This window comes from Hirundo rustica, chromosome 2 (genome assembly GCF_015227805.2).
Source record: "Hirundo rustica isolate bHirRus1 chromosome 2, bHirRus1.pri.v3, whole genome shotgun sequence".
In the NCBI taxonomy this organism is placed as follows: Eukaryota; Metazoa; Chordata; class Aves; order Passeriformes; family Hirundinidae; genus Hirundo; species Hirundo rustica.
This window is the reverse complement of record NC_053451.1, coordinates 115,534,187-115,560,549: the sequence shown is the minus strand read 5'-3', so window position 1 is coordinate 115,560,549 and position 26,363 is coordinate 115,534,187. Positions and strand designations below refer to the sequence as shown.

At 43.6% G+C, this 26,363-nt stretch overlaps 1 protein-coding gene across 6 annotated transcripts in view; it reads right to left on the bottom strand.

Annotated features, from left to right (window-relative positions):
• The window catches only part of DSCAM (DS cell adhesion molecule), a 447,196-nt gene that overhangs the window by 105,593 nt on the left and 315,240 nt on the right, over nucleotides 1-26,363 (bottom strand). For 5 of the 6 annotated variants that reach the window (XM_040055422.1, XM_040055421.2, XM_040055424.1 and 2 more), the window contains exons 12-14: nucleotides 11,469-11,665; nucleotides 8,853-8,949; nucleotides 7,372-7,500 (exon numbers count right to left, since the gene is read on the bottom strand). In XM_040055422.1, coding sequence (XP_039911356.1) covers nucleotides 7,372-7,500; nucleotides 8,853-8,949; nucleotides 11,469-11,665 — 423 coding nt within the window. Of the gene's footprint in view, nucleotides 1-7,371; nucleotides 7,501-8,852; nucleotides 8,950-11,468; nucleotides 11,666-26,363 lie in introns of those variants that run through there. The other variant, XM_058419281.1, reaches the window with a different exon arrangement.

The following is a 26,363-nucleotide window of genomic DNA, read 5'->3' as shown; positions in this document are numbered from 1 at the left end:
GCACTGCCTCTGTTGCCACATCCATGTCAACAGGGCTGGGAGAGCTGCGCTGCATTTCATCTAAAACCACCCGCTGTTGGACATCATACTCTTCCACCTCCTGCTTCACTTTGTAGACCTCCATCTGTCCCTCGATCAGGAACTCCTCAGTCACGTTCTGATCCTGGCATGGTGAAGCCTGGCTGCTGGCTGGGGCGTCAGAGGGGACACTGGGTGGGCTCTGTGTCCCTGGTGATGGCAGTTCCTCACTGGAGAGAGAAGGAGCTGCTGCTTTTACCTCCTCCAGTGTGAGAGGCCCAAGCAGCTCTTTCTCCTCATCAGCTCTGGCGAGGGCAGCAGCTGCTGGCTCAGCCTCTGTGAGACTGCCCAGGGCAGGAGAGGTTGTGGGCAGGGCAGGCGCAGCCTCTGCTGCCAACTCAGTGCCCATGGGGCTGGGAGAGGTGGGCTGTGTTTCTTCCACAGCCATCTGCTCTTGGACATCATACTCCTTCTCCAACTTCTGCCCCATTTTGTAGATCTCCATCCGTCCCTCAAGCAGGATCTCCTCCGTCATGTTCTGATCCTGGCTTAGTGAAGCCTGGATGCTGGTCAGGGTGTCAGGGGGGACACTGGGTGGGCTCTGTGTCCCTGGTGATGGCAGTTCCTCACTGGAGAGAGGAGCTGTTGCTTTTACCTCCTCCAGTGCAAGAGGCTCAGGCATGTCTTCCTCATCGTCAGCTCTGCATGAGGCAGCCGCTACCAGCTCAGCCTCTCTGGGGCTGCCTGTGGCAGGAGAGGTGCTGGACAGGGCAGGCGCTACCTCTGCTACCACTTTCTGTCCCTCATGGCTTGGAGGGCTGGGCTGTGTTTCCTCTACAGCCATCTGTTCTCGGATGTCATACTCTTCCTCCAGCTTCTGCTTCAGCTTGGAGACCTCCATTGGTCCCTCGATCAGGATGTCCTTGGTGATCTTCTGATCCTGGCACGATGAAGGCTGGATGCTGGTTGGGGTGTCGAACGAGATACTAGGTGGGCTCTGTGTCCCTGGAGATGGCATCTGCTTACTGGAGAGCGAAGGAGCTGCTGCCTTTACCTCCTCTGGAGTGAGATGCTTGAGTGACTCTTCCTCCTCATCAGCTCTGGCCAGGGCAGCAGCTGCCAGCTCAGCCTCTGTGAGACTGCCTGGGGCAGGAGAGGAGCTGGGCAAAGCATGCTCTGCCTCTGCTGCCACCGCTGTGGCCATGGGGCTGAGAGAGGTGGGCTGTGTTTCTTTTACAGCCATCTGTTCTTGGACGTCATCCTCCAGCTTCTGCCTCATTTTATGGACCTCCATCCGTTCCTCGATCGTGAACTTCTTGGTTATGTTCTGATCCTGGCATGATGAAGGCTGGATGCTGGTTGGGGTGTCAAAGGAGATACTAGGTGGGCTCTGTGTCCCTGGAGATGGCAGCTGCTTACTGGAAAGCAAAGAAGCTGCTGCCTTTACCTCCTCTGGAGTGAGATGCTTGAGTGACTCTTCCTCATCAGCTCTGGTTAGGGCAGCAGCTGCTGGCTCAGCCTCTGTGAGACTGCCCAGGGCAGGAGAGGTGCTGGGCAGGGCAGACACTGCCTCTGCTGCCACCTCCATGCCAATGGGGCTGGAAGAGCTGGGCTGTGATTCTTCTATAGCCATCTGTTCTTGGACATCATACTCTTCTTCCAGCTCCTGCCGCATTTTGTAAACCTCCATCTGTCCCTTGATCAGGAACTCCTCAGTCATGTTCTGATCCTGGAATGGTGAAGCCTGGCTGCTGGCTGGGGCGTCAGAGGGGACACTGGGTGGGCTCTGTGTCCCTGGTGATGGCAGTTCCTCACTGGAGAGAGAAGGAGCTGCTGCTTTTACCTCCTCCAGTGTGAGAGGCCCAAGCAGCTCTTTCTCCTCATCAGCTCTGGCGAGGGCAGCAGCTGCTGGCTCAGCCTCTGTGAGACTGCCCTGGGCAGGAGAGGTTGTGGGCAGGGCAGGCACAGCCTCTGCTGCCAACTCAGTGCCCATGGGGCTGGGAGAGGTGGGCTGTGTTTCTTCCACAGCCATCTGCTCTTGGACATCATACTCCTTCTCCAACTTCTGCCCCATTTTGTAGATCTCCATCCGTCCCTCAAGCAGGATCTCCTCTGTGATGTCCTGATCCTGGCATGGTGAAGCCTGGATGCTGGTCAGGGTGTCAGGGGGGACACTGGGTGGGCTCTGTGTCCCTGGTGATGGCAGTTCCTCACTGAAGAGAGGAGCTGCTGCTTTTACTTCCTCCAGTGCGAGAGGCCCAAGCAGCTCTTTCTCCTCATCAGCTCTGGCGAGGGCAGCAGCTGCTGGCTCAGCCTCTCTAAGACTGCCCTGGGCAGGAGAGGTGCTGGGCAGAGCAGGCTCTGCCTCTGCTGCCACCTCCACGTCCACAGGGCTAGGAGAGCTGGGCTGTGATTCTTCTACAGCCATCTGTTCTTGGACATCATACTCCTTCTCCAACTTCTGCCCCATTTTGTAGACCTCTATCCGTCCCTCAAGCAGGTTCTCCTCGGTGATGTTCTGATCCTGGCTTGGTGAAGCCTGGCTGCTGGCTGGGGTGTCGGAGGGGACACTGGGTGGGCTCTGTGTCCCTGGAGATGGCATCTGCTTACCAGAGAGCGAAGGAGCTGCTGCTTTTACCTCCTCCAGTGTGAGAGGCCCAAGCAGCTCTTTCTCCTCATCAGCTCTGGTGAGGGCAGCAGCTGCTGGCTCAGCCTCTGTGAGGCTGCCCGGGACAGGAGAGGAGCTGGGCAGGGCAGGCTCTGCTTCTACTGCCCCTTCCACTCTAATGAGGCTGGGAGAGCTGGGCTGTGTTTCTTCTACAGCCATCTGTACTTGGACGTCTTCCTCCAGCTTCTTCCTCATTTTGTAGTCCTCCATCCGTTCCTCGATCATGAACTTCTTGGTTATGTTCTGATCCTGGCATGATGAAGGCTGGATGCTGGTTGGGGTGTCGAAGGAGATACTAGGTGGGCTCTGTGTCCTTGGAGATGGCAGCTGCTTACTGGAGAGCGAAGGAGCTGCTGCCTTTATCTCCTCCGGAGTGAGAGGCTTGAGTGGTTCTTTCTCCTCACTAGCTACAGCCAGGGCAGCAGATGACAGCCTGGCCTCTATGACACTGCCCGGGGCAGGAGAGGCACTGGGCAGGGCAGGCTCTGCTTCTGCTGCCACCTTCTGTCCCTCATTGCTGGGAGAGCTGAGCCCCATTGGGGGACAAGGCTTGGGCTCCTTGTCCCTCACTTGTTGCAAGGCTGTTCCCAAGATCCTGGAGCTGATGTCATTTCTCCTCAAGGACAGCTCCTGGGCGCTCACATGCTCCTGCCGTTGGGACAGTCTTTGGTCTCTCGTACCTGCCCATCGGGGAAGCTCCTGAGCTCCAGAGTCCGGTCCTGGTGACAGCTCCTTTCCACTGCTGTCTCTCACCCTGGACAATTCTGCTTGTCTGCTGTCTTTCCATAGGGCGATGTGGGAGGTCACATCTTGTTCCCATGGTGAGAGTTTCTCATACCTCTCACCTCCCCTCTGGGACAGCTCTGGGATATTGTCCCATGGAGAGACATGGGAGTGCACATCTTCCCTTGGCAAGAGCTCCTCGTACCTCTCACCTTCCCTCTGGGACAGCTCTTGGATATTGCCCCACTGAGAGACGTGGGAGTGCATATCTTGTTCCCATGGTGAGAGGTCTTGGTACCTCTCACCTTCCCTCTGGGACAGTTCTCGGATATCATCCCCCTGGGAATCCTCTGGGACACTTACATCTCTCCATAAGGACAGCTCATGGGATCTCTCGTCTTCGCTCCATTCCAACTCCTGCTGCTCACTGACATCTATTTCCCACTGATGTATTCCTTGGGTTGTGACACGTTCTTCCCACTCATGCACCTCTTGGTATATTTCACTGTGTTCTTCCCACTGGTACAGCTCCCGGACTCTGACGGTTTCTTCCCATTCATAAATGTCTTCGTGTGTCTCATCACTGTACTCTGAAACCTCTCGAACGTGCACACGTACCTGGTGTTGATACACTTCTCGGGTCCCCCTGGCTCCCCGACGGGAAATTTCTTGGACTGTCACTACTTGCCTTTCTCTCACTGTTACCTCTTCCCACTGGGAAAGCTGCTCGTCACTATCACCTTCCCACTGGGAAATCTCTCCGTCCATGTAAGTGAAGGGCCACTCCTCCTCCTCAGTCTCTGAGAGTGGCAGGACTGACTTGCCTGCTGCCCCTGACCACTGGCCACTGGGGGCTTCCAGCCAGCTGGGCAAGGGGTTGGGGGACCGGGAGTTGGAGTTACCTTTGTCCTTGTCGCTATTGTCTGTCACTATGAGCGTCTCTTGTCATCGGTGCCTGGTGCAGACAGATGCAGGGAGCTGCTTTCTCCTCAGAGAGCGGCTCTCCTGGGACTGGGCACCCCCGGGCTCCGCACCCCTTAGATACCCTCAGGCTCCAGGGCGGGGCTCCCTGATGTCACAAGGCTCTCTGGCCACCACCACGTCCCACGTCACCAAGGGATCCCCACACCAAGCGCCCGTGTCACAAAGGGCCACCCCCGGCACCCCGACAAGAGCGGGGCAGGCAGGAACCGGCACGGAGCAGCGCCCGGACTTGTGGCCTCGTGGCACCGGGTCTGTCCCTCAGGGCCCTGCCCGGGCACCGGGGCTGTCCGTCAGGGCAGGGCCCGGGTACTCGGGCTCCTCGCCGCCTCTAGCGGTGGCAGCCAGGGGCCCCGAGCGCAGCCTCGGCGCCTTTGCCGGGGCCGGGAGGCTGAGCGGGGCAGGGCCAGCACGCAAGGACGGGGCCATCCACAGGTACCTGCACCCGCTGCACAAGCGGCACCACCAGAGCCTCGAGTGCTTCCACAAGGCCGGGGGCCGGCTGCTGCACCCGGCTCGGGGCAGTGCCCCAGGCACCGACTCCTGCGGCTCTCGGCTCGCCTCTGCACAGAGCCCGGGGCCGGGGCTCGGTGGCTGCTGCCAGCGGGGCGCTGCCGAGGGCTCCCCGCCCGCCGGGGCCGGGCCCGGGCGCTGAGGGAGCGGCGCCGCCATTGCTGCCGCCCCGGTGAACTCGGGTCCCCCCGGCTTTGTCCCAACTGGGGAATGAGGAGGGCACGGGAAAGACTCGTGTTTCTCGTCCAGCCGGGGAGTGATGAGGGCTCGGGAAAGACTCGTGTTTCTCATCCAGCCGAGGAGGGATGAGGGCTCGGGAAAGACTCGTGTTTCTCATCCCCTGCCTCACCACAACCGCCAGGTTTCTGGTGGTCCGGCGCTGCCCCCCGGTGGCCATTGCTGGGACTGCACCGGCCCCGCGCTCGGCCGGGCCCCCGCGGCTCCCGAGGAAGATTTTGGGAATCTCCAATTCTGCGAAAGCATCGCGGACCCGGAGGGTGCCCCGCTCACACCAGAGAACAAGAATGCGCAATTAAACAGAAGCGTTCAAAGTTTGCCTCTAAGATTGCCCTAATGACATAAAAAATTTAAAAGGATGGGGAGAGACGCGCGAAGGGGGACCCACACCCCCGTTCCCGTCTCCAGAGCTCTTTGCACACCTCCGATGGAAAGATCGGAGGCTGCAAAGGACTGGTCTCCATGAAGGGCCCGGTCTGAGTGCCACAGGTTTCTGACACACTTGTGTACAGACTGGTGATGTCTCTAAGTACCAAAATATTTTGAAACACTAAGTTCCTGCTATTCACAGTGCTCTGCCGCAGCAACTGGACCCGACAGGACAGGCAACTCCATGCTCCTTCCATTCAGTAACTAATTCCATTGAGGTAATTATGGTATCTTTTGTGTCTGATGAGGTAGATATCAGCAGTGCTGAGCTAACTTTGGACTCGATGATTTTAAAGGTCTTTTCCAACCTAATTTCTATGATTTTATGATGGGGTATGTGAGGGCTGCTAAACACAGTCCATGCATTCCTTGTGGTTATCTACACCTTCTCTGAAACAGAGAAATTTTCCCGTTTGAGAAGCCTGTATGGTGCATCTGATCTAAACTCACTCCTGAGTCCTCAGAAAGGCAACAGAGGTGGAAAATTCTCACAAAACAGAGCTGTGCAGTTTGCAGCTTCGCTTTGGTCTTGACAGGATGTTCCTTGGTTATATAATTTAAATCTTGTTCCACCACTTTAATACCTGGAAACTGAGTAGTTTTCTTAATTCTTCCTATTTGTTCTAAATTCTCCCAACTACCCCATGCAAGTTTTTCATTAATCATCTTCTTGGTGATTTAATTAATGACAAAATACATATGCAAGAATTCAAAGACCTGATCCAAGTTTCTCCAAACATTCAGACTCAGGCTCTAAAAAATTACATTTCTGTTGTTTGCAGTAAGAAGAAGATAATCTGGTCTTGTTAGGACATAACCTCCAGGATTTATCTTCAGATACAGACAAAGAAATATTTTCCTTGATACTAATTCTGCTGCCCATTTCTTTTCCTTCCTTTAGTTTTTTTTACCTTCATCAATATATTAATATTTCCATGCAACCTGATGATGCTTCTTTTGCTGTCTTGCTCTTGATTTATCATTCCATATTAGAGAGAAACAATTTTTCTATGCAAGTTTATGCACTTAATCTGTGCTTGTATTTTGCATTTTCACTTGAAAACATCAAATTAAATCTAACAAAGATGTTTTAGAACTCTGAAATACCTTCTTGTCACTGCTTCAGTAGAAGGGAAGAACCTCAGTCCTTCTAAATGGGGTTGTGCTGAGTTACATCATTCTTAAATATTTATTATTGTATTTGAGAAATACAAAAGGTGTTTTAGTGTGAGAAAAGAGTTCTTCAGGCAAGAATGACTTTCAAAAACTTTTCTGGAGCAGGTGGGTGGTTGGAAAGAAAGGAAAATTATCATAAAGAAAACAGAGCCCAGAAACTTTTAGGTTTGCATATCCCTTGAAGGCATTCTTGCCTAATCTACATCACCAAACCTGTGATTCCTGACTTCAGCCTCATGGAGAATTTCCACTCCTCATCTTTCACGTACATTATCAATCTCTCCTGTACATTATTGATTTCATTTACAAAGCCAGTGCTAAAATGATGACTGATGATTCAACACCCTTGAAAATATTTTATCTGCTAATGAAAACATCACAAAATTTTTGCCTCAGTAAATATAGCATGAAGTGGTAAAAGGGAAAGCAGCAATTGCTAAATTTATTGTCTTTACCACATAACAAACAAACAAAAAGGACAACAAATGAAGATAAACCTTCCTGTGGAAGTTTAAACAAACCATGATAGAAAATTCCATCAGGCAGTTTCAATTTATGAACTACCTTTTACAACACAAACCGGTGGGGAATGACCAGCAGTGGGGATTACTGAGGTTGTTCCTTACCTGACTTGTTCTTGCACTCGATGTCGTAGCCGGTGATGGGGCTGTTGCCGTCGAAGCCCATGGTCCACCTCAGGGCGATGCTCCGAGCTCTCACCTCCCGAATCTCTATCTCAGGAGGGTCGGGGGGTTCTGGGCAAACACACACACAGAGCTCTGCTCAGAACATCCTCTTAACAGGGGCATGCCAACCAGCGTGGCGCTGGCTCACCTTCCTGGCATTCCTCTGGGCACTCATGGGGACCCTGATCCTGTTAATCACCTGCTGGAAGTATCAACACTTTTCAACTCAGAGTCACTGTTGTAATCTTGAATACTGGCTCCCCTTTGACCTTCTTGGTTGCATTTCCTTAAAATCACTGAGCTTGGGCTTTCATCCCAGGAAACGAAACCTTTGTTTTAGCTCAAACACCATATTTCCCTGGTACTTCTATCAGTGATTTTACTCAAAAAGTGATTGTAGAAATGTGAGTACCAAACTCAAATGTGCTAAATTTGCTGGGGAGAGAGAGAGTAAAATTTCTGTCTGTTTGAGTGTGTTTAAAAGTCTTACTTTAATAACAGAATAATCTGATTAAATCACTCTAAAAGCTCTTTCTGCCTCCAGAGTTTATGTTGTAAATAACCAGCACCTAGACCCATTCTAACGTCCCTTCAAATTGTCATGGCAGCTTAGATGAACAATGGTGGAACTGGGAACCTGTCCCTAAACTCTACCTGAATTTTTCAACAGGGCTGCCTTAGGCATTCTCTGGAATCTGCTGCTACTTGGAATCAAGGACAGGGAGGGAGATGTCGGAATTTGTTGTGAGCAGGCTCAGAGAGGCACAAGGAGGAACCAGCGCCACATGAGAACGAGCAGTGGCCGGTGGCTGAGTCCTGCCTGTGCCCTGCATCTCAAATATTGTCACCTCTCCAGGACTTGCTGTTTCTGCCCTGTGGGAGAGGATCCCTAGCCCCAGGCAACATAAATTCCTAGAGTTTGGATTGCTCTGCTCTGCTAAACTGCTCACAATTTATTTTGACTGATTAAACTTGAAATATTTTGCTTTAAGTTCCATGGTAGGTTTAACATTTCTCTAGAGATGAAGTGAGATCACATTTGCTTTATTTCAGACCCGGGTTTGAAGCAAATTTGTTCTTTAATATTAAATGCAACCTGCTTTCCCTCAATCCTCCATATCCACAATCCTTACTGAAGATATTAGTTTTAAATATCTTTGGCAATTGTCGACTTCTGTAATTAAGAAAAAAATTCTAATTAATTTGTATAGACCTAGAAGGACTCAAGCTTATCTTTTATTTTGACATAATCTGTGATGCCGGAAAATGAAAGACTCAGAACCTTAATGCAGCTCCTAATTTCTTTGACAGTGAGGAAAACATTTAATTAGGAATCAGAACCTCCCTCCTGCCAGCAGTTTTCTACACTCCCTGTCCTACAATAGCTGTGGGTTTTTTTCCTTGTGTTGTCCTCTCCCTACCTTGCACAGTGAGCTGAATTATTCCACGATCCTCCCCATAAGAATTGATGGCGTGGCAGGAAAAGAAGCCAGAATCTTCACGCACAGTTGGCAGAATCTATAGGAGTTTGGAAAAGAGATGATGGATTGAACAGCACGCAGAGAAAATAAACCAACAGCTTGTCTGTGTGGCGCAAGAAAAACCGCGCAGACAGTTCTCCTTGACAGAAATAAATAGATATTGCAGGTTACACACATACAAATTTGCATAGGAAAGCTTCCAAAATACCGAGATTATCAAAGCCAGCAGCACCTGGGCAGAGGACACAGGCTACCAGCTCGACATGTGTAGTCAGGAGCTGGAGCTCCACCTATTCCCGCAGCTTCACCTTAGGAGCCTTGTTTCCAGTTCCTCGCAAGTTTGCCAAGTGTTTAACTGTTGGCTGAAATTTGCCATACAAAATCGTGCCTCCTGCGGCCTCCAAATTTTTCCGGCTATTTCTGAAAATAACTCAAGTGGCTGAAGTCTGTGTGGAGGAAATAAAGGTTCAAACACTGGTGGTGAACCCTGTAGCGTTCAGCATGGTGCTTCACAATAAAGGTTTGTGTGGTCTTTCTTTTCAATATGTTGTTTAATAGCAAGGAAATTTATATATAATATTTACAAACATGATCATAATGATATTTTTCTACAGGGCCACTGCTTCATTCAAGGTACAAGAAAGAAAGAATATTTTTATAAATGAGCAGATATTTGAAATACCATTTCCCTCTCATTGTTCAGTGTGCTGGTCCACAATTTATTTACTGCACACTGTTCAAACTGTGCCCTGCAAACAGACATTCATTTTCTCACAGCATTTTCTTGTGAATTCACCCATTGCAGAAACACGAGTGAGTTTATTTTCATCAGCCCTGACAACATGAAGAGCATTGCCACCATTTCATGTAGGGAATTAAGGAAGCAGATGTATGATAACGTTTGTGGCTGCTTGACAAGTTGCCACATATTAGCTGAGCCATGGAAACTCCACGTGCTCTTTATTCCTCAGTGAAACCCAGGTGATGTGAGCACAACTCCCAGTCACCACTGGTTAAGATAAATGGATTAATTTCCCACTTGCTGGAAGGAAATTGGACAGTTATCATCTGAGATGTGGCAACTTGTCAAGCTGTATTCGCTTGCATGTGTGGCTGAGCTTGGAGACAGGGAAACAAAAATTTCCAGAGCCCAGTTTGAGACATGTAGGGCCTTCCTACCCCTCCCTCAGAGTCCTGAGCAATAAATAGCCTTTCATGTGATCATAACAGCTTCCACTGATTTCAGCTGCAGCCAGGAGGGCTTAGTACTTCTGCAAATCAGACCCCAAGGGCTCAAGCCAAGTGCCCAGAAAACAAAGAACACACAATTATTGGCCACCTGTGAGAACTTTGGTCTCAAAGATCAGCTTTACATCACATAGTGCCGTTCATTACTCAACCCTAATTCAGCCCCAGTGAAAATCCAAGTCCTGTCTCACTGAGGCAGGGTTGCTGCAGAAAAAATAAAAGCTGAGTACACAACTAAAGATCACATCATCATGCAAAAGCACTGAGCTCAAAGCTTCAGAGACAGCCTTAATCTGGCATTTTCTGCTTTTTGGGGTGTTTTATCTCTCAGAAGTGGAAGGTTTTGTATGTAACATACATGGATGTAGAACACCATTGCTGTACACAACAGCTTCAGAAAACTCTCCAAGCAGGACTCCAGCCTTCCAAATAGAAATAGTGTTGTGTGTCCAGGGATTATCTTATTAAAATCAACAAGAAGAATGATGGCAAAGAGGCCTAGGGGTCAATCCTATAACTAAGTATTATTTGTATCATAAAAATACTAATAGGAATAAAGTCACACATAGAATTTATTCTTCCTCGTAGAAATCAATTACAAAGGTCCCTTGCAGAGAACAAACCCAGAATTTTACTGGATATCATCCAACAGAGTTTTTGGCTGGTAAAGAAAGAAATTTTTCATAAGAGCTACACAAAAATTTAGACAATAACCAGACAGAGAATTAATTCCTTGGGCCTGATAAATACACTTTTTAAATGTGACTAAAAATGTATAATGAAGATTTTGGAGTGAGAAAAAAAAAAGAAAGATTCTTTTAGATTTCATAAAAGCCCATGTAAAACACCACTTTGAATCCTGACTTTATAAAGTGGCCTCTCAAGCCCCGCCAAGTGAAAGGAGGGAGAAGAGCACTTTAAAAAGGCAGCCTTTTTTCTCAAACCAGTTTAGTGATTTTGGTGAGGGTAAGTGTGACACACATCAGAACTTGGGGTTGGATATTTGCCAGATTTTATCAGCAGTTTGATCAAATTGATCTGGGGAAGGACAGGTTAAGGCATGAGCCACACTGCTTCTGAGACAGAAGGGATGAAGGGTTGAGCCTGGCTCACTCTCTTTCTGCCTCTGGAGTGTGGGAAGAGGGATTTTTTCATTAGGGATGGATTGCAGAAGTTTCCTCTCCCACCTCTTGCTATCATGCACCGAATGAGTGTTGGGGCTCCAGTGTTGTCAGGCTGGCTCTGCACCTGAATCCAAACCAAACCAAGCACTCTCTGCATGATTTGGGGGCCAATTTGTTTTCCTACCTGCAGGGTAGAAATCACTTCATCCCCAACTTCCTTGGTGGAAACCAGATAACGGGACATTTCGGGGTTAATGATCCGGTCTTCCTTCTCCCAGCGGACTATGATGGGTTTCTCTCCATGTGCCGTGCAGCTCATCTCCTTCTTTTGGCCTTGAGTTGCCAGGGTGGTGTTTGGGTAGGAGGTTATCATAGCTGGGACTAGAAACAGACAAAACAAAACAAGGTTGTTCCTCAGTGAGCTGAAAGGTCTGATGGTACAGATGATTAAAGGCTCTTCAATCTGTGTCTCACCCGCTTGTCCATATTCAACCAGATCGAAATAAATGTGAAAAAGTATTTTATTTTCATTCCTTTGTTAAGACATCTGATGGGCCTCAAAGGGAACTTAGCAGAAAGGATTTGGAAGTGGACAATAGAAGGTGTGAATCCAAAGGAAGCCTGTCTTCATTTGTTTTGCTGCTCACAGGGCAACTTGCTACATAATTCAATATTCAATATTCACAGCACATAAAGGGACTTTAATAAGTGTTCAGATATGTGGACAATAAAGAACTGATAAAAATGTCTGCTTCTTTCTGATGAGCTGCTGTTCTACTTGCTGACTGTTACATGTTCTACTAGTGTGTGTGACAGTAATGATCTATCAAAATGAGGGCTCAATTAAACCAGGAGCTGCACAAAATTAAAAGAAAGGCTTTGCACCAAGGAGCTTACAGACCATGGATGTGTTGAGTGTGTAGCTGAACTCTGCTGAACTGAAAGTATAATTAAACTGACAATAAACCTAGCTAGACTCGAGTTTTTATTGTACTCAGAAGGCATTTGCAGAACAGTTTGGACATACCTGTCAACTTCATTAACCATTCTTTAAAAAAGGACTTAAATTTTAATGTTGAAAAAAGTACTCTCTTCTTAGCAAGAATAGTCTTAAACCTTAAGTATTTTTATGTTTTGGAATTAACATTTCCTGCAAACAGGAAGGAAAAAAAAAAAAAATCCTTGGAATGATTTATTGCAAACCCCACACATGGCATCTTTGAAATAGGATGATCTCTTTGGTGTCCTTTGCTGTCCTTTCCTCCTCACATGTTTTTTCCACCGATGAATGGCATCTGGATTTCTGTCTCTAGAAGGAATTGAAGCCCACAAGTCTTTCAGTTCAGGCCCAGGAGAAGCTGGAAAGCCCTGGACAGCACACAGAGCTGTTCTTTCTGAATGAATCTGTCCACTCTTCTAAAGCTTGTGAGGCATCAACAATGAACCCCCTCCCTAAGCTCTTGCCTCCTGCAGTAGCCCCAGTCCCTTGTTTTTAGGCATGAACTGTGCCTCTTCTTATCAGAACAACTCAATCCTTCCATCTGAGCTTCTCTGGGTCCCTGTTCTAATCAGATGACCCTGGTGGAGGATCTGATTTGGGGCTTTCCCAGGCTTTCCCCTTGCATAGGTTGTGTTGTTGCCGCACAGGAGAATAAAAAACCCTTATTTAAATGAATTACTTTAATTGCCAGCCCGTAATATTAATGCTTGGTGGCATGACCTTTTCACATGCCAGAGCTGGTAATGCTTGGATATGACAATATGTCAGGATGCAGCCCTTTCTGTTTAAAGGCTTCCTGAACCAAACCAAACCAACCTGGAGATTAACAGGGTTTGTGGAACCATGGGTTTGAGTTACCAGTGGGATTTAATTCCAGGAGGAGCTCTGAGAAAGGTCTTGTGTGAGGCAGGAGGCTGCACATGCACTAGTAATGAAGTACATCTTGTTTAACTGTTTGGATATTAGGTACTCATCAATTGTGTCCAAGAGGAGCATTTGCACAGAAGAAATTATGAATAATCAAAGTAGAAAATTAGGATGCGTCTGATTCCATATGAATGGAAATAGCCTCAGTTTCATCTGGTGTGTGCCCACGTACCCACAAGGAGGTTACTTTCAGAAAGTTGTTTTTTGTGGCCATCTGTTTGTTCCTCCAAACCCAGAATAACCAGGGCTATGCAAGATCACAGAATCATTTAGATTGGAAATTACCTCCAAGGCCATGAAGGCCAAGCTGTGCCTGATGCCCACCCTGTCACCAGCCCAGGGCACTGAGTGCCATGTCCAGGCTTTCCTTGGACACTTCCAGGTATGAATGACGACTCCAAACCTCCCTGGGCAGCCCCTTCAAATGTCTGAAAACCCTTTCAGTGAAGAAATTCTTCCTGATTTTTTTCCTGAAATAGTCCCATGCATCCTTTTATGCATTTTGTTCAACAGGGGACCCAACTCAAAAGAGTGCCAGGCTGTTAAGAGTCCACATTACCACCATTAGCTTGTGCCACCTCCTTTCTTCCTTCCACAATGTCCCCAGCCTCCCACGTGTCCCTTCCTCTGCACATCTCTCTCCCTTCAACACAACAGGCTCCAGTCCCCTTCACCTGTCCCTCTTTCTTCCTGCTTCATCCTCCTTGGGTTCTCGCATGTCCCCTAATCCCTATACCTTTATATTTTTCTCCTCCAGCCTCATTTCCTGGCCCTAATTAAATCATCCAACCTCCCAAGCCACCTAAAGGGTTTTTCCTACAGCTGCAGTCCTCCTTCCCATCAATATTTCCTCTTTGGAGTTTCCCTGGTGACGGTGAAAATGTTCCGAGCCCACGCAGGAGATGAGGGGTGAGGGGTTTGTGCCTCCCCACGAGGTACCAGAGCTCCTGTGCAGGTGAGCCTTTCCCTGGCAGGTCCAGGCTCCTCCTGCTTCACGAGCAGGAGCACACAGAAAATGGGACATTTGGACTTGGACTGCAATCCCACAGACATCCAGGAGCCTGTCCCAGACACTCCTGCCTGACTTTCAGGTCCTGCACTGGGTGACAGTGCCAAACCAAACCCCATGGCTCCCTATCTTGCTTTTAAAAACCAGAGGCTACCTTGCAAAGCTCATTTCCCCCCCAAAAAAAACCCTACTTAATAAGAGCAGAATAAGAACATGTAAAGAAAGATGACTTTATTCCTCAGTTACAGCTTTATCCCTGCTTATCCTTCCCTTCTCCTCACATAATCTTCCACATGGATTCCTTATTGCCATAGCAATGCCTCACAGCTAAATATTCCCCCTTCCTCCAAAGCTGATTTTTTACTCTTCACAGTTTATCTCCAATGATCCTGGACTGTAAGCTCTTCTTTTTATCTTCCTCTATGTCAAAAGATTTCTGGTAACAAAGCCACATTCCCAAGGATATTTTAGGCGACGTATTTCTTCCTCCTCCAACTATCTTTAATCAAATTACTGATGCAAATAACTGAGATAAATATGCTAGTTCTTTACTGACAAAATAATCTAGAAAACTGTCAATAAGCAAGCTAAACCTGCACTACATATGCATGAGATATTCTCTTAGGATGTCTTAAAAATAAGTGATGGCATTTAGAAATGTATCAAGATGATTCAGGTGCCCTATTAAGTGTGTCTGTGCCTTATATCTCTTCAAACGTGCATTGTATACAGACACATAATTATATTTTTTTATATATATATATATATATATATATATATATTCGCATAAGATAATTTTGGGAGGGAAGGGCATGTTGCTGTGCAGGTTCAGGGAACAAATATTGCCACGTTCCAGAATTTTGGAGTAGTTTCACCACGGGACAGATTAATCCAGTTCTGTTTTCTCTGGGGTTCTCCATATCTTTGTCTGAACTGCTGGGCACAGTTAGAGATCAACTGGTCAAAACTGGACAAAGGAGAAGCTACAATTGATAATTCATGGCAATTTCCATTTTCAAGGTATGCATATCTCTGCCAGCAGCATTAATCCAGGAGTTTTCTCTGTTTAGAGTTGGGCTTTCTTTTGGAAAGATGATTGATTTGCTGCTTTTCATAGGTCAACACATTGTTTTCCCCTTTCTTCATGGCAATCCAGCAAGTAATAATTTTAAAATATTTTATTATATTATTATTATATTATTATGAAACCATTATTTATTATAGCACTAAATATTACTGATATACCAATGCATATCAAAATATTAGATTATAAAATCATATTAATTAGCAATTATATTGCTTGTTAATATAACGATTGCTTTATAGTATTAACAACTTCATCATTAAAATCAAAGTGCAAAATTCAGTAGTCAGGGATTATACTTAAGAATTTTGGAAGTGGTTCAGACAAAACAAGAACTTTTTGTCCTGCTCTTGAAGAAAACTGAATCTGGGCCTTACCTAAGATTCAGTAAAAATTACTTAATCCCACTTATTTTCCTCTGCTACTGCTGAGTGTTTCATCAGGAACTGAGTACAAATAAAAATGGAAATATTTAATTACCTTGATAAAGACCAGTCTCATTATCCAGAATAACAAGACTGTAGGAAGCTGAGTCAAGCTTGTAAAGGGTATCAGAAACTTTTGAATGCTTTTAGAATAAATCTTTATGACTTATTAGAAAACAAAAAATTCACATCAATTTTAAAAATTATGTAGAGAGCTGGGACAGAGGGAAGTATTTTTTCTCTCTTTCAGCTCATAGGTGGGGAATAGCCACATTGGAACAAGCAAATTTAAAATCTCCCTGTCTTTCAGTTTGTAATTGAACACTAAATATCCATGTATCATTCAAAAATGACTGTAAGACTGACTAAAGTTCTCAGTGTTTTTAAGAATTGTGGTTCTTTCTAACCCAAAACCATTCTGGAGTTCTGGGATTCTCCTGGTTGAAGATTTCTGTCCTGGCAGAGTGTTCTCATTTATTGGTTCCATCACTGGGTCATGCTTGAACTGGCCATTTAGGGAAATATCTGTAACCGTGAGAGATTCATTGTGCAAACATTGAAAAAAAGTTGAAAAAAATGAATTGAAATTCAAGTTTAACATTTTAGCCAAATTCAGCTGGCCTTTCTTTATGGTCAGCCACAGTGAGAACACTCTTCTCTCCATGACAAATGGGATTTTCCTACCTCAAAAATCCGCTCTTCCTTCATCCACTTTTACTCAGGCAGAGAAAGCCCGTGCAAATACATTACTTATATTGAAGGGAGCCTAGCTGTCACACTTTTATTTGTTCATATATATATTTGTTGATTTATTTTCAAATTATTAGACTTCCAGGTGTCAGCAAGAGCTTTGCTAAAATCTGTAACTTCAGTTTTCCCTTTCTGATAGAAGACATTTGGGTTTACTTAAATAACACCTCTTTGGAATTCAAATGGTGAAGAAAAGAGAATTTTAAATCAATAGGGTTTCCCAAACACTTCAATTTAAACTCATAGTTCCTTGGTAAAAGTCAAGCCTGTTCAGCAGGTGAAAATCATGCTCTTAATCCTCATCCTCAGGAGATGTACAAGGTGAGGAAAAAAATTCTGTATGTCAGAGGGTCAAAGAAATATGTAAACACAAAAAGAAAAGCATCCCATTTTTGTGTATCCAAGTTTTTCTATATAATAATAATAATAATAAAGGACATATAATTAATGATAGCTTCTTTCTTCCAATATTCACTAATTTTGAAAATTAACTTCACAATGGGACCTACTCATGTTTGTTTGTTTGTTTTTTTGTGAAAAACTCCTCAGAGACATGTTCTCTTAGGATAAATATTTAAAAAATTTTGATTTGAATTATTTCATAATTTCATGCAGGTGATTTTAGAATAGAATATTTTACTCTATTGCTTGGAATCAGTAAAGAATTTGCTGTCCAAGCAATGCAACTCTTAGAAATCATTCTGGGTGAATTGTGCCAGTAATCAATATGGCATGAATTTCAAATTTAAAAAGCCAATGTTTTGAAATTAATAGCCATTGATGTTTCAGATTAGAAAAAAATAATTTCCAACATGTAAACCTGAGAAATTTGAGGAGAGAAGTACAGATTTAATGAATTCAGATGACAGACTGAATTATTTACTCAGCTTTAGTTTCAAGAGTCAGTAGTGTATAGGAAACAAATTTAAAAAAATTAATAAATAAATTCCTGAAAAATATTTTTTTTTATTAAAACTGAAGAAAACAAATTACCTTCTACCCCTAACCTGCCCTAAAAGGAAGACCAGTATATTTTTTTACATTTTTGTATGAATAAATTGCTGGAAAAAAGTCAAGAGATTTATTAGCAGTTCTATTGGCAAAATAATTTTGTGATGGAAAAGCCAGAAAAAAATCCAGCACTGGTCTGTAAAAAGAGAGAAATTAAACACAGACATGGTAGGTCTTGTCCCAGCTTCCTAAGTTTGCATTACAAATCCCATATCAAAACAAGAGAGTCAGTGTTTTGTGAAAACTGTGTTATTAGGACACCCATACAAGGTAATCTTTGGGAAAAAAAATCTAAAAATAAATAAATACTGAGTGGGAATGAGTATGGGTTCTGTACATCTTAAAAATAACATTTCAGCCAGCTACTCCCCTGATATAAAGGAAGTTACTTTGATTATAAATATTATTCCAACATGTGTTTCCAGGCTTGAATAGGCCTGGTTTGATGCTGAGCTATAATAAAATGACAATGATGTCTTGAGTCCTTGGCAGCTCCACCAGCGCCTCCTGATCTGATTGAATGTGTCAGGGCAAAGGCTGTGAACATTTAGGGTTCATATCTTATTCACTCAGAAGTGGTTTCAGGTCACATTAGAGGAAGAGAAGTTGATTTATTTTGCATGACAACTATGAATTTTAAGCAAAAGACACATTAATAAAATAAAAAAGGGCTTTTCTCTCAAATCACAAAGGCAATTCTTTCTTCTTCCTGAGGTCTTTTCCTGCATTAGATCTGTGTTTGCACAGTGGAAACGGATGGCTTCAGATGAAACACAGGAGACCAGCAGCTGCTGCTACTTCTCGGTCTTTCCTTTGACTTTGACATAGTTCTGAAATTAATGTGACTTTCTCTTGCTTCAATTCCCATTTTGTCCAACTGCACTTCCCAGTAACCAAGGGGAAGGGAGTGGGGGATGAAAAGCTGACAGCTTTGTCCCCTGCAGTCAGCTGGAGTAAAAGCCTGTGGAAATTAGTTACAAACTGTGGGAACTCACATGAGGCACTTGGAAATCAGTCTCATCAAAACTTGGCTAATTGTCAAAACAAAAATTAGTGATCAAAAAACCATTATATATGTAATTGTGATTTATGAAGACTTAGAAAAGACCATCTTTCCACAGAAGACATGTAATATTAGTTGTTCCATCATTGACATTGTTGGGAAGTGTGGATGCCTAAAAATTAGCACCAGAAAAATGTCTCCATTAATTACAAATTCCTTGGGCCACTTTCTAGTCCAAATCAATTATGATCTTTCATCGGCCTGTTATAAAAGCGAGGCTGGAAAGAGCAGGAATGTTAAATAGTTAAAACTAGCAATACATAATTTTAGATAACTTTCTCCAGTGCTTTGATCTTAAATTGAATTCAGTATGCCATCAAGATGGCATCAAGTTTTAATGTGAAATGAGAGGGTTACTGCTATCATAATTGTAAAGCACAGCCCTCTAATTTTTGGTGACTTACTGAATGCAAATCAGTTGAAAACAGAGAGTGTGAAATCCCATGGGAGAGCGCTTCTATTTTATTTTTTTTTTTAATGCAAGTTTTTATGCTTTAAACTCTCTATTTGTGTCTTTTCATTAAAATGACCTAAACAGTTTACAAGTTTAAATGAAAGAAAAAAAAAAAAAAAAAAGGCAGAAAGTCACTGGAAAGCACAAGCTTTAATCAGGCTATATTTTATGACCCAGCAGCTCCCTTAAGTCATTTGGTTTTTGGAGGCTGTGAAGTGACATGTGTAAATGTTCCTCCCTGGGGAAGAGAAGCAAACACTAATTGGGGTATTGACAGGTTTAAATGAAGCAGAAACACACGAAGAAGAAACTCTGGCTCCAACAAAAATGAGTATTGGGGAGTGGGGCATGCCGGGACATTAATGGTTTTCATTCACTGCTCACTCATGCAAGTAAATATTCTTTTAAGCACGGTGACCTGGGTCTATAACAGCTCAGTTCTGAGCTAAAAAGCCATGAAATACTGTCTGCTGATGTATAAGAAAGAGAGCTCTGGTAGAACCAGTCTTCTCTAGCTGTTCAGAGGGAATTAAATTTTATTTTCTACGTAGTTGCAGATAGACCAATATCATCTGGAACAGACTCAAATGTATTTAAATCAGTAAGACATAACTCTCTCTGTATTTAGCAGCAACTCTCTACATGAGTTTATCAGCATAACCAATATAAATATATATATATAAGCTGCATATTAACACTGACAGAGAGGTGGTGTTGCATTGGATGAATATTCAGAAGTATTCACCTGGGCACAGGGATCAAGCATGGTCATAAAACCCATGGTCATAAAACCCATCAAACCCAAACCCATCAGTGGTTCACCACAACTGGTCTTCAGGTGGCTAAAAATTAAGGACTTTTTCCTGAAAATGAGAGGGCAAAAAATCCTTCCAGAGAGCCATTGGTCTTGCCTTAAAGATGACAAACACTTTCTTATTGATGATAAGAGGACCTCAGGGTGAACTGGTCAGACTTTTGCAGCCAACCTTCAGAAGTCCAGCTTAAAGTCAGGGAAATCAAGTGCTAAAGATCTGATCTCAAACTCCACTTTCTCTTAACTAGGGAGATTCAGAATGTTAATAACCGCTCCAATCCCAGGAAAGACAAGAAAGAAGATTCAACAAGGGAGAATAAGATCCTAATAAAAAACTCTGTAGATATTTATTTTAATTTTGTCTGGTTTATCCAGTAAAAATTCTGCCCCTTTTTAGAGCAACCATCTGGGAATAGTTTGGGAATGGTCTGACCACCTTGGTCTGCTTGTTTCTGCAAAACCACAACATTAATTCTCAATCTATTTTATCTTTTCTTTTCCTCTATATGATCTAGTTTTTACTTTCACTGCTCAGCACGCCACGAGTTTCTAGAGGGAAAGCAAATCTCAATAAAAGCCGAAAATTTCCAGAAGAGTGGGGAACCATCATAAAAGCTGCACAGCCTAGGAAAAGCTGATGGGTAACTGGCGTATTTAACAATTTTTTAATACCTGTCTCATGGGAAGAGGGAGTTATTAGCAAAGAGAAACAAAAAAGGCTTAGAGAAGCACAGTATTTATAAAGTGAAGATATTAAATGTAATATGTTTTGAGATACAATCACCCATAAATTAGCAGCTCTTACAACAACAACAACAAAATCAGAAAGGGAAACTCTCACTTTTATGAAATCTAAAATTAGGAACATTCCTTGGGAATTTGTTGTGATTTTTACATTCCTTGTTATCATGTCTTTGCAGTGTTTTATCAAATCTGAATTCTAGGCCTTATGTGCTGAGTATTTTGGGACTGTTTCACTGTTCCAGACAAAAGCAGTGGCTGATAATTTGGCTCCAGTGCCCAAACGTCTGAAACCAGAGGAAGAAGACCCTAATCTGAACCTGGATTATAGTTATTTTGGCTCATTCAGAGCTGCCAAAGTGCTCACCCAGCTGTGAGCCAGAGAACAGCTGAAAAGAAGTTTTAAAGCTAAATTTTACAGCGCTGTTGTTGACAGTACTTTGCTGTGCAGGAGACTTATCACCTCTATAACTTAGGTCAAGGAGGTTTTTGCCTGCACGTGCTCAGGCATGTGTGTGTGATTGAGTAAAAAAAAAAAAAAAGAAAAGAAAAGAAAAGAAAAAAAAAAAAAAAAAAAAAAAAAAAAAAAAAAAAAAAAGGACAAAGCAACCCTCACCGTCTCCTTCCCCTGACTTTCAGCTGCCCCACGTATCACTCTTTTCAATGTGCTCTTAAAAAGAAATGTTTCTGTTTCTCTGGAGACCATTTTTACCCCTCAGCCAAGGGGAGGCACCATAAATACTCATGTTTGAGGCAGGAGTAAATTATAGCCATCCATCTCCTGGACAGAGTGTGGCACAGGGCTGGGGGTCACTTTCCTCCACGGTCCCTTCCCACATTAGAAGGAGTTCAAAGGACTTGGTTTATAATTTTTTTTTTCCCCTTTAAATTGTGTTTCAAGGGAATAGAAACTCCCATTACCTCTTACACATGCCCAAAAGCAGAGGCCAAAATGGCACTGCTGATAATGTAACCACCAGAAAAGGAAAAAGAAATTCGTGTTTCCAAGCAGGGTTTGACATATTGGAGATGACAAATGCTGAGTGTGATAAATGAAGCAGCTGGTTACAAGGGCGATATGAAAATGTGTCTTTGATTTTTTTTTTTTTTTTTTAAATCAGATTGTCAAACGTTTCTTTATTAATCAGATCCTTGAAATGCACAAACACAAAAGCTGTGCTTAGATCTAAGCTTTGTACCTAAATTATTAAATTATCTTCATTTGGCCTTAGGAAATCCAGGCGGTTTAAGGGCTGGTTTGGTCATTCTGGGTTTTGTTTTTTGAGGATTTTAAATTATATTTCATTATAAAAAGAATAATCACAAAGTTATAGTGTGAGTTTTTACACTGTATAACAGCCTTATTAGTCACATCCCCAGGGTTATTTTATGTTCAAGTTTTATTGCTTTTTCTGTGATTCATTTTAGAGTTTTTGTAAGTTGGTAGAAAAGTTTTTAGAACCATTCCTGTTGGGGCTTTGGACTGTAAGTTTTTTGGGTTTTTTTAGAGAACAGATAATTTTTTTGACCCAAAACCTTTTATGAGAATGTGGTCTCTTTGACAAAAGGCATTTCTGAGAAGGCTTTATTAGCTGAGCATGCAAAAATCAGGCCAACATACTGACAACATCTTCAAAATGCAAATTCTGGCAGAAAAGGAAAAAAGAAAAGGCTACACAAATTCATGAGAATTCCCAAAACTGAGGTTTTTTTGTGGTTTTTTTTTTTTTTTTCCTCTTCTCCCCAGTCAAGTAATACTGGCAAAATCACTCAAATTCATTCAAGCTAAAATCACTCTAAGGGACATGGATTTCCTGGTGGTCACCTGGGAATACATTCCCAACTTTTTAATGCTATGAGGAACTGAAGGAATAGTTTTGACAAAAGAAATATAAAAGAAAAGGTTACTGAATCAACGGTAGAAACTTCCTTAGTCTTGTCACTAATTTCTAGTTGTCTTCTAGTTGTCTTCTTGTCAGCTTTTTATTTAATGAATTTCCCCATGGATGAATTCTGTTTTTAGCTAAAAAGAGACTGCAGGAGTGATGGGCAGGATGGTCTTGTGTTGTAGTTCCACGTTGCTCCTCTTTTGCAAATAACTGCTCTAACCAACCCCTTTTCTGGATCTTTAATTTAAAAAAAATATTGTATTACCTAAGACCCTGGAAAAAAATCATCCTGAGATTCAATCCTGAGAAGCTCTTGCATTTCTGCTCTCTCCTAACTGATGGAAAATCTGTCTGGTCTTTGGAATTTAGCATGAAAAATCCCTCATTGTAGAAGTGCTACACCTTTGTCCCACAGTGTTTCACTGGGAATTCACAGTGGAAAATGCTGGAAAATGATGTGACTTTTAAACTTTCCTTACCGGTAAGATAAATTGAAGTAATAACAGTATCAGCAGGATGCTGATAATAACTGGATATGAATGTTCTAAAAAGGAAGATGCTGCCACTGTCAAAGCAGCTGCAACTACAACTCCAAACTGGGACAAACCCAGTGGATTCCCAGCATTTCAACCACTTGTGCAAAGAAAAGGGTGATTAAAGCAGATTGGTTCTCCAGCCCAATTTAATTTCTTTTTCCTTCTTTTCCCTCCAATAAATGGGTCATTGATAACATTGAGCAACTTCAGGTCATCCTGTGGACATCAGGTTTTACACCCCAGGCTGCTTTGTCTGAGTTCCCAGGTCCAACAATTGTCTAAAAAAATTTGCTCTACCTTCCTCTAGTATGCAATTCTGTAACTTGAATGACAGAAGTCTATTTTCAGGAATAACTAGTGAGACTCTACTGCATCACAATCATTTGGGTTGGAAAAGACCTCCAATCAAATCTTAGATCTACTGGTTGCCTTATAAAGTATGTAAAAAATCAAGAATATATATAACAATAAGATATCTCCTCCAGATTAATTTTATATGGATAAAAAAACAAAAAACAAACAAAAACCAACAACAACAACAACAACAAAACCACACACACACACCAAACAAGATTTAAATGGTGAATTCAAGCATCCAAAATTTCAGTAACTGAGACGCCCATTCCATGCAACACAGTGAGGTTGTTGTGATGTTTGATGATACATTGTTTAATTACACAAACATTGTTTCCCCACAAGATAAATTCTTCTGTAGAGGGACTACAGGGTGCTCAGGGTTATGAAGTTTGTGAATGATGCTACTTCTATTTTTGCCTTCTTTTTGATCATGCACTGGATTAGAAAATAGTAAATCAAATTAAAATAAGTGCTTTGGCTAGTCCTTGCAGAATGCCGCATTGGATACTCTCATTTTACACTTTTTCTCTGGCAAACTTAAAGATTTCTAGGCTGTTACCTCCCACCTTTGACAGACGTTGTGTTTCTTCGGTTATTTTTAAGTGTTTGAGTGGCTTTGTAGAATTGCTGAACATCCCTTGCAATTGAAGTCTTCCTAAAAATATTCCCTGATTCTCTACACAGTAAATTATTCCTCAGATAATGTATGGGGTACGTTTGCTGTCTTTTGAGGTAATTTCATATATTTAAATTCATACTTCACAAAGGTTTTCCGAGGATAACTTGGAAGTATCTTAAAGTTTGTGGGTACTGAAATGCTCTTATATTTATGCTGTGTACTTGACTCAGTTGCTCTTTATGAGCAGCATCAACAGATTGCCCAGAATTGGTCTTAAAAATAAGAGATCATTAAGAGGCTGAACTCTGGTGAACTGTAAAAAAAGAAAAAAAAAGAAAAAAGAAAAAGAAAAAAAGGTATATGTATAAATGAATGCAACCAACACTGCAGTACTGAGGAAAGGAAAAGCCTTCTCAGCCCTCTGTCAGTTAAATACATTTTTAATACTGCTGGTAACAAATAACAATCCTTTGATTTTCCATCCTGAAGATTGCAAAGTTGCTGGCAGCTCCAGTAACTCTTCCAATTTCTATTGCCAATTCTGCCAGCCTCTCATAAATCTCACTGGTCTCTCCCGCCTCTGTCTCCAGGCTGTTCCTTGCCTCAGATTTTGCCAGAATAAATTCTGGTAATGTCATGAAGCATCACCCTATCCTGCCTGTGAAGGCCCCTGTTGTGGTGTTTAATTAGAGGGTGTTCTTTACAAGAATGGAAATTTGAGGCCAAGAGGTGAGAAAAGGGTCTCTGGTAATTTATTGTGTGTACCAGGGCTGAGCTGGTAACTGCAACACTGTAAACCTGAATAATGAGTTGTGTGGGAAGGCTTGGAACTCTAGGTGAAAAAAAGAGAGGAATCAGAATCCTTATCTTAATCTTGCTGAATCTTCTCGGGAAGTGAAAACTCAGGTCATCCGTCAAGAGTTCCCATGTCATTATTACTGGTAAGGAAAGATGTAATTCAAAAGCAGACTCTGAGCCGGTTTTCTCTTTCTCCGGCGGGATCACTTAGAACCACAAAGTCCAAACATGTAAACTAACATGTTACTAACTAACATGTTACTTTAGAGACTTTCAACTTTAAATCTTCTAAAATATTTGCATGCCAAGTCTCTTGGGCTTGCTGCAGGGTGGTGGATTGGCTCATACGTACCTCTCCTATAAAGGAACATCAGCATCAGGAGCACACAGCTTTTGAAATTATCATTGTTATAGAATGGTTTGGCTTGAAAGGTAATTTAAAGATCATCTTGTCCTAATATCCCTCCCGTGAGCAGGGACACCTTCCATCATCCCAGCTGGCTCCAAGCCCCATCCAACCTGGCCTTGGGCACTGCCAGGGATCCAGGGGCAGCCACAGCTGCTCTGGGCAAACTATTCCAGCATTTCACCACCATCACAGGGAAGAATTTCTATCTAAGAATTAATCTAACTCTGCCATCTAGCAGTGGGAAGCCATTCCCTGTGTCCTGTCCCTCCAGCCCTTGGGAATTGTCTCTCTCCAGCTTTCCTGGGGCTCCTTCAGGCCCTGCAAGGCCACCCTGAGCTCAGCCCAAAGCTTCTCCTGGCCAGGCTGAACAATCCCAGCTCTGCCAGCCTTTCCTCCCAGCAGAGCTGCTCCATCCCTCTGCTCATCCTGCTGCCTCCTCTGGGCTCTCTCCAGCAGCTCCACGTCCTCCCTGTGCTGGATCCCAGCTCTGCAGCTGGGCTGTCAACTGAGGGGGCACAGGGGATAGAATCTTGATGGAGGAGAATAGTTTGGGTATCTCCCTTTGCCTTGCTGCTGATGGCTAATTACTAAATTGCTAATTGCTGCGTGACTAAAGCAGTGTTACTGTTATCATCAGAGCATCTGAAAACAGAGTCTTGTGGGTTACAAAAAGCACAGCTCTGCAGATGAGGGTATTGATGGGCCTTTGAGGGAGCTGTTTGCCAGCAGGTTCCTCATAACGCTACAGAGGAGGCAGCCCTGGAGGAGAACTTCTGGCATCTCTGTAACAAGCAGCCTTTCCTGTCCTGGGGAGAGCTGTTCCACCTTTCTGTGCCTGCAGAACCCCGTGGCTCTGGGCAACGATTTTGCACAGCTTCCTTCCAGCAGGAGAATAATCATGTTTTTCAGTTTGGTGGCGAAAAAAAAACCAAAACAGTAAAACCAAAGCTATAGAGCCCAATAGGTCACCACTTGAGTTCAGGAGGAAAATCCACAGAGTTCAGGAGGAAAACTGCAGAAGATGGTAATGCTGCCAAAATCCATGGATGGAAAAAAAGGGGGAGTTTAGTCCTTCTTTGTGAATAACTTTGCTATTCTGTCAGTAGTAAACCCCACAGACTGGCCAGGGGCTTGAAATTTTTGCTGCATCATGGAAAGGATGGAAATGAGATTACTCAGATGAGGCCCCATGC